The 14,399-nt window shown below is 42.0% G+C and overlaps 1 protein-coding gene across 1 annotated transcript in view; it reads right to left on the bottom strand.

Annotated features, from left to right (window-relative positions):
* LOC140197069 (annexin A10-like) overlaps window positions 1-14,399 on the bottom strand; it is a 118,033-nt gene that overhangs the window by 64,654 nt on the left and 38,980 nt on the right. Inside the window, exon 4 of the mRNA XM_072256988.1 lies at window positions 10,102-10,196. Coding sequence (XP_072113089.1) covers window positions 10,102-10,196 — 95 coding nt within the window. The remainder of the gene's footprint in view (window positions 1-10,101; window positions 10,197-14,399) is intronic.

The raw sequence follows: 14,399 nt of genomic DNA, 5'->3' as shown, positions 1-14,399 counted from the left end.
ACGTATCTCTAAAGATTTCGTTGGAGTGGGCTTCTTACTGCTGGGAATATCTTTTCCTCTTAACTAAAGGTCCTTGATCCACCATGAGCGACTTATCATTGCTCTATGACATCTCCAATGATGGAGTCAGGTGTCAGCAATGAGCACCCCGTAGATGTGTAACTCTAGAACTAAATGCTGGAAAATGTCTTAGAATGTATTCTGAAGTTATGGTTTCTTGCAAGTACTAATTTTAACAGCTAATTTGTTCAGACAAACCGGGCAGCATCTCTAGGAAGAGGCGCAGTCGACGTTTCAGGCCGAGACCCTTCGTCAGGACAAAGGTCTTGGCCTGAAACGTCGACTGCGCCTCTTCCTAGAGATGCTGCCTGGCCTGCTGCGTTCACCAGCAACTTTGATGTGTGATGCTTGAATTTCTAGCATCTGCAGAATTCCTGTTGTTCACGTTGTTCAGACAAATACTACTTTGTCTGAAGTGTGGGTGTGAGGAAGGAGGAGTTTGAAAACTATATTTAATTCAAAAGAAGCATTGTAGGTACATTGTAACTATAGCATTGTCTTGCTGTTACCTTTGATCTTTAGCATATCAAAATGTCATATAATATTGAGTCAAGCAGGCTTGTTCTTCCAAGAGTGTCTCAATAGGATGCCCGTTGCTCATTTTTGTTGAATAAACACTTCTATATCCACTAGCTTCAGTGTCTCTCCAGTGACTTCGTTCATGTCATGACAAATGCATTCTTATAGTCATAGTCATAGTCGTGCAACACACATAAAAGTTGCTGGTGAACGCAGTAGGCCAGGCAGCATCTCTAGGAAGAGGTGCAGTCGACGTTTCAGGCCGAGACCCTTCGTCAGGACTAACTGAAGGAAGAGTGAGAAAGGGATTGAAAGTTGGAGGGGGAGGGGGAGATCCAAAATGATAGGAGAAGACAGGAGGGGGAGGGATGGAGCCAAGAGCTGGACAGATGATAGGCAAAAGGGATATGAGAGGATCATGGGACAGGAGGTCTGGGAAGAAAGACGGGGGGGGGGACCCAGAGGATGAGCAAGGGGTATATTCAGAGGGACAGAGGGAGAAAAAGGAGAGTGAGAGAAAGAATGTGTATATAAAAATAAGTAACAGATGGGGTACGAGGGGGAGGTGGGGCCTTAGCGGAAGTTAGAGAAGTCGATGTTCATGCCATCAGGTTGGAGGCTACCCAGACGGAATATAAGGTGTTGTTCCTCCAACCTGAGTGTGGCTTCATCTTTACAGTAGAGGAGGCCGTGGATAGACATGTCAGAATGGGAATGGGATGTGGAATTAAAATGTGTGGCCACTGGGAGATCCTGCTTTCTCTGGCGGACAGAGCGTAGGTGTTCAGCAAAGCGGTCTCCCAGTCTGCGTCGGGTCTCGCCAATATATAAAAGGCCACATCGGGAGCACCGGACGCAGTATATCACCCCAGCCGACTCACAGGTGAAGTGTTGCCTCACCTGGGAGGACTGTTTGGGGCACTGAATGGTGGTAAGGGAGGAAGTGTAAGGGCATGTGTAGCACTTGTTCCGCTTACACGGATAAGTGCCAGGAGGGAGATCAGTGGGGAGGGATGGGGGGGACGAATGGACAAGGGAGTTGTGTAGGGAGCGATCCCTGCGGAATGCGGGGGGGGGAGGGAAAGATGTGCTTAGTGGTGGGATCCTGTTGGAGGTGGTGGAAGTTACGGAGAATAATATGTTGGACCCGGAGGCTGGTGAGGTGGTAGGTGAGGACCAGGGGAACTCTATTCCTGGTGAGGCTGGTGGGGTGGTAGGTGAGCACTAGGAATAGGATTCCCCTGGTCCTCACCTACCACCCCACCAGCCTCACCAGGAATAGAGTTCCCCTGGTCCTCACCTACCACCCCACCAGCCTCACCAGGAATAGAGTTCCCCTGGTCCTCACCTACCACCCCACCAGCCTCACCAGGAATAGGGTTCCCCTGGTCCTCACCTACCACCCCACCAGCCTCCGGGTCCAACATATTATTCTCTGTAACTTCCGCCACCTCCAACGGGATCCCACCACTAAGCACATCTTTCCCTCCCCCCCCTGCATTCCGCAGGGATCGCTCCCTATGCAACTCCCTTGTCCATTTGTCCCCCCATCCCTCCCCACTGATCTCCCTCCTGGCACTTATCCGTGTAAGCGGAACGAGTGCTACACATGCCCTTACACTTCCTCCCTTACCACCATTCAGAGCCCCAAACAGTCCTTCCAGGTGAGGCAACCTGTGAGTCTGCTGGGGTGATATACTGCGTCCGGTGCTCCCGATGTGGCCTTCTATATATTGGCGTGACCCGACGCAGACTGGGAGACCGCTTTGCTGAACATCTACACTCTGTCTGCCAGAGAAAGCAGGATCTCCCAGTGGCCGCACATTTTAATTCCACATCCCATTCCCTCACTGACATGTCTATCCATGGCCCCTCTACTGTAAAGATGAAGCCACACTCAGGTTGGAGGAACAACACCTTATATTCCGTCTGGGTAGCCTCCAACCTGATGGCATGAACATCGACTTCTCTAACTTCCGCTGATGCCCCACCACCCCCTCGTACCCCATCTGTTACTTATTTTTATACACACATTCTTTCTCTCACTCTCCTTTTTCTCCCTCTGTCCCTCTGAATATACGCCTTGCCTATCCTCTGGGTCTCCCCCCCTCCTTGTCTTTCTTCTCGGGCCTCCTGTCCCATGATCCTCTCATATCCCTTTTGCCTATCACCTGTCCAGCTCTTGGCTCCATCCCTCCCCCTCCTGCCTTCTCCTATCATTTTGGATCTCCCCCTCCCCCTCCAACTTTCAAATCCCTTACTCACTCTTCCTTCAGTTAGTCCTGACGAAGGGTCTCGGCCTGAAACGTCGACTGCACCTCTTCCTACAGATGCTGCCTGGCCTGCTGCGTTCACCAGCAACTTTGATGTGTGTTGCTTGAATTTCCAGCATCTGCAGAATTCCTGTTGTTTGCGTTTTTATAGTCATAGTCGTAGTCATTCTTTATCGATCCCGGGGGAAATTGGTTAATTGGATAGTTGGATAGTTTACATAATAAGAACTTTGGAAAACGTTTGAGCAGCTTGCATTATGTTATATTTATAGAGTCATACAACACATAAAAAAGGCTTTTGATACACGATGCCCATGGCAACTATCAAGTACCCATCTACACTAATTGCATCGACCAGCATTTGGCCCAAAACCTCCCATGCCTTGGTGATTCAATTACTTGTCTAAAAAATTCTTATGAGTCTCTTTCTCCACCACCTCTTCTGTTCTAAATTTCAACCATATATCTGAGTAAAAAGAATTTTTCCTTAGATCACCTGAAAAATGTTTGGTTTAGTAGGATGGCAAGAAGGAAACTATTAGCCCCATGTGTTATAATGGTTGAAAAAATTTCAGATCACTAAGGTGAATTGAACAAGTACTCAATGGACAGAAGTTCACCCAGAATGGTGTGATCTATCCCTGGAGAAATCCCTTCTATTTGTGATTTATGCCAAGAAAAGGCTCTAATAGATCTGATTTCTCAGCAACATTGTTACCTTTTAAAATAAAAGGTCAAACTAGGTTGAAATGAATTTGCAATGTTGAGAATAATCTGCACCTTCCTCTGTTTAAGAACTATCAAAGGAACATGAAGTCACTCTGGAAGAAAACTGATTCCTTAAAACAGTTTTGTTGTTGGCACTGGGCCCATGAGAATGTCAATTGATGATAAGAATAAGGGCTAATTAAATTGACCCTAACAAATGTGGGGAAGGCAAGCTTGGGCTGATAAGAAGGATGAAGAAAACGCAAGTTTAGAATATCATCATTTGGAATATACTGATTTTTTAAAGTGAAGGACATCTCTGTGCTGTGTCATTGTTAAATATTTTTCAGGGTTTCTCCAGGCTCTCCATGAGAGTTAGAGCTGACAATCAGGATTACTTTGTGGAAATCCGCCCCACGAAACATAAGTGGTAAGATTTATCTTTTGGCGCTGGGGCAGTTTAACCTCCTTCCCATTCCGTCTTGAATGAATTTTGACGGCAGACCATCAGGGGGTGAGCCTATTTCATTGGCTCTGGGTAGAGGTCAGATTATGTTAACAAGTCCACATCTTATAATTTTCTTGATAAGTATAGTGCAGGGGTTCCCAACCCTTTTTATGCTATGGACCAATACCATTAAGCAAGGGGTCCGTGGACCCTAGGTGGTGAACTCCTGATATAATGCTGTATGTTATAATTAGGCCTCAAGATTCATTTACGTATTTCAGTCCCACCCTGACAAGCAGTGTCTGGTTTCAGATTAATATTCTCTAGGATAATATCTCTATGGGTTTCCTGTTGCTGCTGCTTTATATTATTTAATGGTAATGCTTATCATTTTAAGAAGGTAAGTAGTGATTGCTATTCATGCCACAAGCTGAAAGCAAGCGGCCTTTGATCCTTATCTTGAATGACATTTGAATTATGAGGTTGGGCCTTCACAAATAGGTGATTATTTATGCAGATCAAAATGAACTTTATTGTGTGCTGCATGACTCAAGTGTCATTGCTACTGTGCTAGTTTGCACTTTACATTAGAATCTGACTCACTCTTCAACTTGCGTCCTTTTTGTACTCTGTCAGAAAAGTTACCCATAACTTGAAGAGATAGCGAGTGTTAAGGTTCCGAATTAGTCACAAAAATGTGATAAAGACTCACACTCTTTTTTATTCATTACCAATTTGTTGCAGGCTTCATGTGACTACACATGTTACAAGACCATCAGTTCAAGATGTACCGTATTTAAATATTGAAGCTACTCTATTGTTGAGCACAAGACCTAGAACATTTTCTGCTCTATTATTTTGGGCATTAAAGTTATGTGTGTCTTCATAATGACACATAAAGAGTGAGAACTCAATTACAAGGTTCACAGAACAGCATTGGCAGGTTGCCTAGTGTAGTGCTACAATGCTAACTTCAGTGAGGCATTCTCTATTGATGTTCTAGCAGTTGTCAGCATACAACATATTGAATTGAATTGACTTTATTACTTACATCCTCCATATGCATGAGGAGTAACAATCTTTACGTTACGTCTCCATCTAAATGTGCAATTTATAGTAATTTATAATGAATAGTATGTACAACAGGACAGTCAATATAACATAGAAATGCAATTGTATCAGATACTTCATTCTAATGGCTTTGAAGAAGAAGCTGTTCTGGAACCTGTTGGTCCTGGCTTTAATTCTGCTGTACCGTTTCCCAGATAGTAGCAACTGGAACAGTTTGTGGTTGGGGTGACTTGGGTCCCCAATGATCCTTCAGGCCCTTTTTACGCACCTGTTGCTGTAAATATCCTGAATCATGGGAAGTTCACATCCACAGATGCGCTGGGCTGTCCGCATCATGCTTTGCAGAGTCCTGCAATTGAGGGAAGTACAGTTCCCATACCAGGCAGTGATGCAGCCAGTCAGGATACTCTCAATTTTGCCCCTGTAGAAAGTCCTTAGGATTTGGGGGCCCACACCAAATTTCTTCAACTGTCTGAGGTGAAAGGAGCACTATTGTGCCTTTTTCACCACAGAGCTGGTATGTACAGATCATATGAGATCCTCGGTGATGTTTATGCTGAGGAATTTAAAGCCGTTTATCCTTTCAACCCCAGATCCATTGATGTCAATAGGGGTTAGCCTGTCTCCTTTTCTCCTGTAGACCACAACCAGCTCCTTTGTTTTTCTACATTGAGGGAGAGGTTGTTTTCTTGAAACCACTGTGTCAGGATGATGACTTACTTGGTGTGGTATTGCTGCCAGATCTTAAGTAGACAATTATTTGGCACTGTTCACTGGCCACAGTTGAGGTGACAGATGACTGGAGGATAACAAATGTAATAGCTTTATTTAAAAAGGGCAGTAAGTTTAAACTAAGGAATTACAAGCCAGTAAACTTAACAATACTGGTGGGGAAGTTATTGGGATAAAACTTTCTGAGGGACAAGATTTTAGACTGCATTTGGAAAGACTGAGAGTGATCAAAGATAACATGTTTTTGTCAGATGGACAAAGGTCTTATCTGACCGTTTTAATCAATTTTTTAAAAGTGCATTCATAAGGGTGGTGTAGCTGACATGGACAGCATTAAACTATTTTACATAATCCCAAATGTGAGACTGACCCAACAGGCTAGAACCTGGAGAAAACTGTGAGAAACATTGCTAGAAGTTATTTTTTTTTTGCCAGAGGCCAGAGATCGTCCAGGGCTCAAGTCAGACATTGCTGACAGGAGATGGGGCAGGATCTCTCTGTGAGGACAGGAGTATTCTCTGAATGCCTCCACGAAGGGGATATCTGCAAGCAAGCACCTACCAAGGGATTCTGGATAGGTTTGTCCCATTGAGGCAGGGAAAGGATGGTAGGATGAAGGAATTATGTTGGATGGAGATGTTGAACATCTAGGCAGGAAGAAACTTAAGAACAGACTTGGGAGAGCTAGAAGGGAACATGACAGGGTGTTGGCAAGTAGGATTAAGGAAAACCCCAAAGCGTTCTATATGTGAAGAACAGGAGAATGACAAGAGTGAGGGTAGGGTTAATCAGGGATAGAAGAGGAAACATATACATGAGTGGTGGGGCAACCTTTTAGACAGGATTCTTAGAAACAAGATCTGTGAGCATTTGGAAAAGCAGAGTCTGATTAGAGTTAGTAAGCATGACTTTGTTTGAGGCAGGTCCTGCCTCACAAGCCTGATGAATTCTTTGAGGAAGTGACAAGACAAATTGATGAAGGTAGAGCAGTATATGTGGTATATATGGATGTTAGTAAATTTTTTGACAAGTTCCACTATGGTAGGCTCACTCTGAAAGTCATGAAGCATGGGATACAGGGAAACTTGGTTGCATGGATTAAGAGTTGGCTTGCCCACAGAAGGTGGAGCGTGGTGGTAGATGGAGCATATTCTATCTGGATGGAGGTGACCAATGGTGTTTCACAGAGATTAGTTCTGGGACCCCTGCTTTTTGTGAGTTTTGGATGCAGAAGCGAAAGAGTGAGCTAGTAAGTTTGCAGATAGCATGAAGGCTGGTGGAGTTGTGGACTGTGTTGAAGTTTGTTGGATGCTACAGTGAAACATTGACCGGATGTAGAGCTGGCCTGAGAAATGGCAGATGGAGTTCAATCCAGAAAAGTGTAAAGTGATTCACTTTGGAGAGTCAGATTTGAAGGTAGAAATAAGGTTAATGGCAAGATCCTTAACAGTGTGGAAGAACAGAACGATCTTGGGGTTCACGTCCACAGATCCCTCAAAGTCACAGTGTAAGATGATATGATGGTTGGGAAGGATTATGTGTGCTGGCCTTTATTAGTCAGGAGATTGAATTCAAGATTTGTTAGGTCATGTTGCAGCTCAATAAAACCCTGGGTAGACCACGCTTGGAATATTGTCTTCAGTTTTGGTTGCCTCATTATAGCAAGAATGTGGAAGCTTTAGAGAGGGTGCAGAGGAGATTTACTTATCTTATGAGGATAGGTTGAGTGAGGTAGAGCTTTTCACTTTGAAGAGAAGGAGGATTAGAGATGACTTGATAGAGGTGTATAAGATGATAAGAGGAATTGATAGAGTGGACAGGCAGCACCTTCTTCCCAAGGCAGAAATATGAAATATAAGAGGGCATAATTTTAAGCTTATTGGAGATCTAGCAGGAACAAAGGAAACAAAGAATGTTGGGAATGGCGAGGGTGGAGCACAGTGGGAGGGGTGTGAGTCAGGCGGCAGAGAAGGAATACCAGGGGCAGGGCATGGCACCGTGTGCACACACCCGGCCTTGAGATGCCAGGCAAGGTCTTTTGATTCCAGACAATTGGTTAACTGACCATTACAGAATGTCTCTCTGGTGCTTCCCTCTCCCTTCCCCTTCTCCGTAAACTGTAATTCTCTTCTCCCTGCCCCCTTCCCACTCTCAGTCCACAATAGAGACACCCATCAGAATCAGGTTTATCATCACTCTCAGAGGTCATGAAATTTTTTCTTTTTGTGGCAGCTGTACAGTGCAATACATACTCTATATATATGCCTAAAACTTTTGCACAGTACTGAATAATAGAGACATTTAAGATACTCTTAGATAGGCACTTGGATGAAAGAAAAATGCAGGGCTTTGTGAGAGGGAAGCATGAGGTTGATCTTGGAGTAGGTTAAAAGGGCACCAAATCGAGGGTTGAAAGTCCTGTACTGTGTTGTACTGTTCTATGTTCTATGTACCCCAGTCCATTATACATGATCCTGTTACCTGAAGGAAAATAGCTGAAGTCTTCATGAGTACAGAGACTGAGTGACCTTGCCAATGTAGAAGCAAGGAGCAAAATACGAATAAAGAACGATCAGCTGCAGCAGTCTGGAACAATGTTTTTCAGGTAAATCAGAACTGTCATTTTGAAGAACAGTTCAGTTAAAACTATCACTGCAATTGCCTGGTGTCTGTTGTGCCACTGATGACATCATATGAAGAACTTTTAAGTTTGAGAAAATGAGAAGGAGAATGAAAACCTTGACGTGAAAGCATCGAGAAAAGTGGGTAAAATCACTCTACTGGATTTAACTCGATCTTCAACTGAACAAAACCATTCTATGAAAGATGTGTGAACAAATTTCTAATCCATTGTCATTCACTTAGAGCATTAGAGTGATGTGTTTGCTCAGGTAAACATCAAAAGTTTCTATTGCACCATTAAAGGAAAAGTAATCCATTTGACTAAAGTTCAAGTGAATAGTTTTCTTTCAAGCTACATTTCAAAATCTAATCAGCAGCTCAAACATTACCCTGGTTACTCATGCTCTCCACCATTGGTACTCTCTGGCTGCAGTGTGAACCAGTTACAAAGTGAACTGCTGTTATTCAAGAAACATATTTCAACAGCATCTCCCAAACTTCAACCTCTGCTATATCAAATGAGGGCAGGAAACAGCAGTATCTGCAGCTTCTTCTCCGCAATCACAAACTGAACTGGCTTGAAAATGGATCATTGTTGCGTCTGTGGACATAGTACCTAGAACCCTGGAAGGACTGCAGCAGACAAGGGAAGGCAGCTCAATTCTCAAGGGCAAACAGGGACAGGGAATAAATGCTGTCTTTGACAGCAATGCTCTCACGCTCTAATTAAATAAAATAGAAACAATTTAGTCCTTTGTCTGTTTGCTGTTCGCAGGAATTTACTGCCTTGAAGTTGGTTGCTGTCATTGCCTATAGGATGCCTGTGATAGAGATTAAAGGTAATCATTGGTTATTAAGTGTTGTGACACTCTGAAAAGGCTTGATATGATAGTAAGGGAAAAATTATTTTATTTATTCATTTACAGTTCTGTTATGCGGTACTTTTTTTTACAATCCATTCATCCATTGTTCTAAATTGCCTGTTAATTTTATAGTGAAGATATCATTTCATTGATTATAATTTCCATTGTTGAAGTATGGTTAAATCCAAATGTTTATTTATATGTTGAAACATGTCAAATCCATATGCTTTATTTCATTTACTGATTTTGTAATATAAGGTTCCAAAGACAATCTCTTAAAGAAACATCTTGAAAGCTCTGAAAAGTTATGCCCTTAACACACTTCTTAAGATCAGCAGGAACGTGGCTCAATTAAGTCCTGAACTAGCCCAAGATTGTAAAATGTCAATTGCCAGCTCACAGGTTTCCTCAGAGGATTGCTTAGTAGAAGGGCATTGTTTGTGATAGAATCTCAACTCATCTGGAATCCTACCTTCATTTCAGGTTCTGTTGGTGAAAAGTGAGTAAACTGTGACTCTTGGAGAACATTCGTTGGTATTTTTTGTAGGATCCCTGTACAACCCTTACCCTAACCAATCCTTTCCTTCCTTTTTTGCCGAGTCAACAGTGAGAAGATTCAGAAAATTAATACTAGAAAGAAAGCTTAATAAAGCTTATATATTCTCTACCCTGTTACAGTTTTGCCATGACACAAAAAGGCTATAAAATGAATGTGTATACAACCTGAGAAAATGAGCTCATTGCCAATGTATTAGGAATATGCAAAACATACTGAAAAGTAGTACAAAATTGTCAGATCTCATACCTTTCCGTACATAGCATTGTAGGTCTGACCAGTAATCAGCCTTTGTGCATTTGAGCACTGGGTCAATACATCAATAAGATCATCTTTGTTGCACTCTAAATGGAAACAGAAACAAAGAATAAGAACATTTGTAATGATTATTGTACTCTTTGCATGTATAAAAGATAGCTAAAAATCAATCAATCTACTAATCCTTTCACCAAATACAAGGTTTCTTTCTTGCCAGGATGAAATGTATACTGTTTGGTGAGGCAATAACTTCAGATTCAACCAGTTAAAGGGGAATATAGAAAGACATAAATATACTAAGAGTAGTTGGTGTGAATTTATTTGGCAAAATTATATGATTTTGGGAAGTCCTTTGAAATTAAAAAGAACAATTGAAATAAACGTTAGATGGAAGACAACAATGGCATTCTGACTGAGGAACACAGAACTGACAGAGTTTAAATGGGAGCAACATAAAGAAAGGGAGAACTTCTTTGACTTGCCAGTAGTATAAATGATGTCAGAGTTGCCAATGACAAACAGGCTCTAGATGATCTGAACACTGTGATCAACTTGCACAAAACAGCTCACTCTGATGCCTTAACCATTATTTTGGGGAATTTTGACCATGCTAGCCTGAAAAAGTCACTAAATAATTACCATCAACAAATCACTTGTATTACCAGAGGAAACAACACACTGTGGCAAGTCTGATCACCTGGCTGTACTTCCACTCCATGAGTATAGGCAGAGGCTGAAGACTGAGGACCAGAACAGAGGACCAAGAAGGTATGGACAAGGGAAGCACAGAACTGCTTTGAATCGGTGGACTGGACTGTATTCAACATTTCATCTTCAAATCTGGATGAGTATGTCACAATTATTACCGACCATTAAGATCTGTTTGGATGAGTATGTGCCTCTACCTAGACCTTAGAGTATTCCATAGGTTTTGATGAAATCCTCCCTCATTTTTCTGAACTAAATTTCCCTCCCTGCCCTTGTAAGTATCATAGCTCTAAAGTCTGAAGTAGTTCCAAATATAATCCTCTTCAACAGAGATAATTTATAATGCTGCACCACACTTCCCTTTGAAAGCTGATGTTCTGAGTGAATATTAAGTACCTCTTCCTATTAAACATGTACTCCATAAAGTGAATTATGGTTATTATTGCAAGTTCACAAGCAATGTAATGATTGTAATGTGTACTAAGGTAAAAACAATTTCCTTATTGTGCAATCAGCAATAATAACTACAAGAAGCCAACATAGGAATCTGATTTATTTATTTAGTCTATTTAAATAGAATATTTATTCTCATCGCTGGACGGATTTGGTTTAGTCATTCTGTCCAGTCAAATGTGGCAGCAGGCTCATCAACACTGAAAGAATGCAAAAGCAAAAAGTGTTAAACAACTGGAGTCTTAAATAAGATAATAAACTTTCACAATGTTGTTGTGAAACATAGCAATGACCAACACTGAGGACAATTCTCTAGGATTGATAAACTATTCTCAGTGGACATTGGACTTTGTCACAATATCAATTTCATGTCCAATGCACACACCACTGAATGGTAGCCAAAGGATTTCCAGCTATTTGGAAACCGCCCAGCCAAGAATCAACACCTTCAAGAGAAGTATTAATGTGGAAGCAATGGATATAGAAGTGGAAAAGCAATTTCCTCCTTAGTTTCTCATGGTGTCTATTACATTTCTGCTGGCTTAAACATAGGTCATTTAAAACCCGTCTCTGCTGACTTGAGTTTCCTGTGTCCAAAGGTATTAATAATGAGTACTGGCTAAGTGCCAATCATAAACACTGAAAGGCAACATGTAAATGATAAGCACGTCAATGCTGAACTACTGTGATGCCAAATTAAGTTAATCCCACTAACCTGTGCATGGACCACAGCCATCCATTCCTTGCCTGTTCACATGCTTGATTCAAAGCCTCTTAAATGTCACTATCATATCTGCTTCTATCACTTCCCTGGCAGTGCATTCCAGGCACCCACATCTCTCTCTGTAAAGAAAATTTGCCTTGAACATCTTTAAATGTTCCCCATTTCACCTTAAAGCTATACTGTCTGCTGTTTGATGTTTCCATCTGGGAATATATGTATCCTACCTATACTTTTCATAATTTTATATATCTCTCTCAAGTCTTTCCTTCTCCTCTGACACTGCAGAAAAAACAATCCAAGTTTGTCCAACCTCTCTTTATATCTACTACCCTCTAATCCAGATATCATCCTGAAGAATCTTTTCTACACATTCCAAAGTCTCTATATGCTTCCTTTGGTGCACGCACTACTCCGAACGTGGCCTAAGTCACAGTTGCAATGTGACTTCCATACATCTAGATACAGATTACTTATTACAGGTACATCAAAACATACAGTGAATGTCTCATTTGAGTGAACAACCAACACACCAAAGGATGTGCTGGAGACAGCCTGCAAGTGTCTCTCCACATATTCCGGCACCAACGTAGCATGCTTACATACTCAGCAGAATAACACATAACACAACACAGCGTAACAGGCAACAAAGCAACAACAGCAAAACAAGCACCGATCCTCCCTCCCACCCATCCAGCAAAGGACATACCCCAGGACAGAGCATCTTCAGCCTCTAGTTTCCAGCAGACCCGTGGATTTGCAGACATTGGGCCCTGACTTTCCCAACGAATTTGCAGAGATCTGCAGACCCAGGCTTTTGCTAATGGGCCTCAAGTTCTGGACTTCCAATCAATCTTTGGCTTGGATCATCTTCAATCTGGACTTATCAAATTTCCGGCATGGTCCTGGACTTACGACCGATCTTTAAGCTTTGATCTTTGGTATACAACCAGAACTCATAGACAGTGACAAATGAGGACCCAGCAGTGTTCAGGACTCAAACACTGGACTTGCTAATGAAGTGATCCCGAAAACTAGTCCTTGAACCCTGGTCTCTCTGATGATAGGACCTTGATCTGACAGCCAAACATCCTACCACTCCCACACCACTTAATTTCAAATATGGAGCAGAGGCTTAGACTCCACCCTGTCCTGTAATTCCTCCACATCCCTGTCCCTAAACTCTAACCTTATCCCTAACTCCCCTCTCTGTCCCCAATACCATCCCTACAAACCTAAGAAAAGCCTAAAAAAACTAGTTCTGAGCTGTGACCTCAACAGAATATGGAATTTGGCACCATCTTGAAAGAATTACTCAGCACCCTGACAGGTGAAGATAAGCATATCATATGCATTCTTTACTATCCCCACTTGTGTTGTCACATTGTAGCCCAAGATTCCCCTGCATAAATGTTTTATAGAGTAAAATATACTTTTTTTGTATGTAATCCAGTAAAGTACAGTACTTCTTAGTTGACCAGATTAAACTCCATCAGTCCGTACTCTGTCTGTATTTCCAAATGATCTATATCCTGTTGTACCCTTTGAAAACCTTCTTCAGGATCTACAACTCCATCAATTATTTTATCATCTGCAAACTAACTATCTTGCCTACCTTCATAGAAAAACTGCAGAGGTCCCAGCAGTAATGCTTTCAGAACACCATTGATCACAGACCTCAAATCAGAATAAAACTCCTCCAACCTCCACCCTGTGTCTTCTGTTGTAGCATGGTCGAAATCACCGGAGAGACAGAGTCACTGGTAGGTACAAAGCAGCTTCTTTATTCGACACAACAAGGTACAGCAGGCATCATACGGACGGAGACGCTTTCGGTAGAAAGGTCTGTTAGCCCAATGTGGGCTCGATATTTATATGCTAAACACAAAGGGCAATCGCTATTTAAAAAGTTGGTATTCACAGCTTTTAGGAAATGCATTGTTACAAATGAACTCAGTCCACAGTACTTTGTCAAACAGGAGACTGGTGGCCAAGCCATTTAAGTGTAAATGAATCATCTACCCAGAAACTCACTCTAACATCTTCCACAGCTAAAACAATATTGAATTCAATCTACCAAGTCACTGTGGGTCCTGTATGCCTGATTCTTCCAGATCAGTCTATCATGAGGGACCTTGTCAAATGTTTTACTAAAGTCCATAACTGGACTAATTTTACTCTGATGTTCCTGTTTGGGAAATAAGAATTCCTGTTTCATGCAGCAGGCTAGGGAAGTCTAAAACTAGAGGACATAGATTTCAGTTGTGACGGGAAAGATTTAAAAGAGACTTGAGGGGGCAACTTTTTCACAGAGAGGGTGGTGGATATATATAATGAACTGCTTGAGGAAACTGTAGAGGTGGGTGCAATTACAGTTTTTAAAAGACATTCAGATTGAGAGCTCTTA

Source organism: Mobula birostris, chromosome 4 (assembly GCF_030028105.1).
Source record: "Mobula birostris isolate sMobBir1 chromosome 4, sMobBir1.hap1, whole genome shotgun sequence".
In the NCBI taxonomy this organism is placed as follows: Eukaryota; Metazoa; Chordata; class Chondrichthyes; order Myliobatiformes; family Myliobatidae; genus Mobula; species Mobula birostris.
The sequence above is the reverse complement of the archived record's forward strand: the minus strand, read 5'-3'. Positions and strand labels throughout refer to the sequence as shown.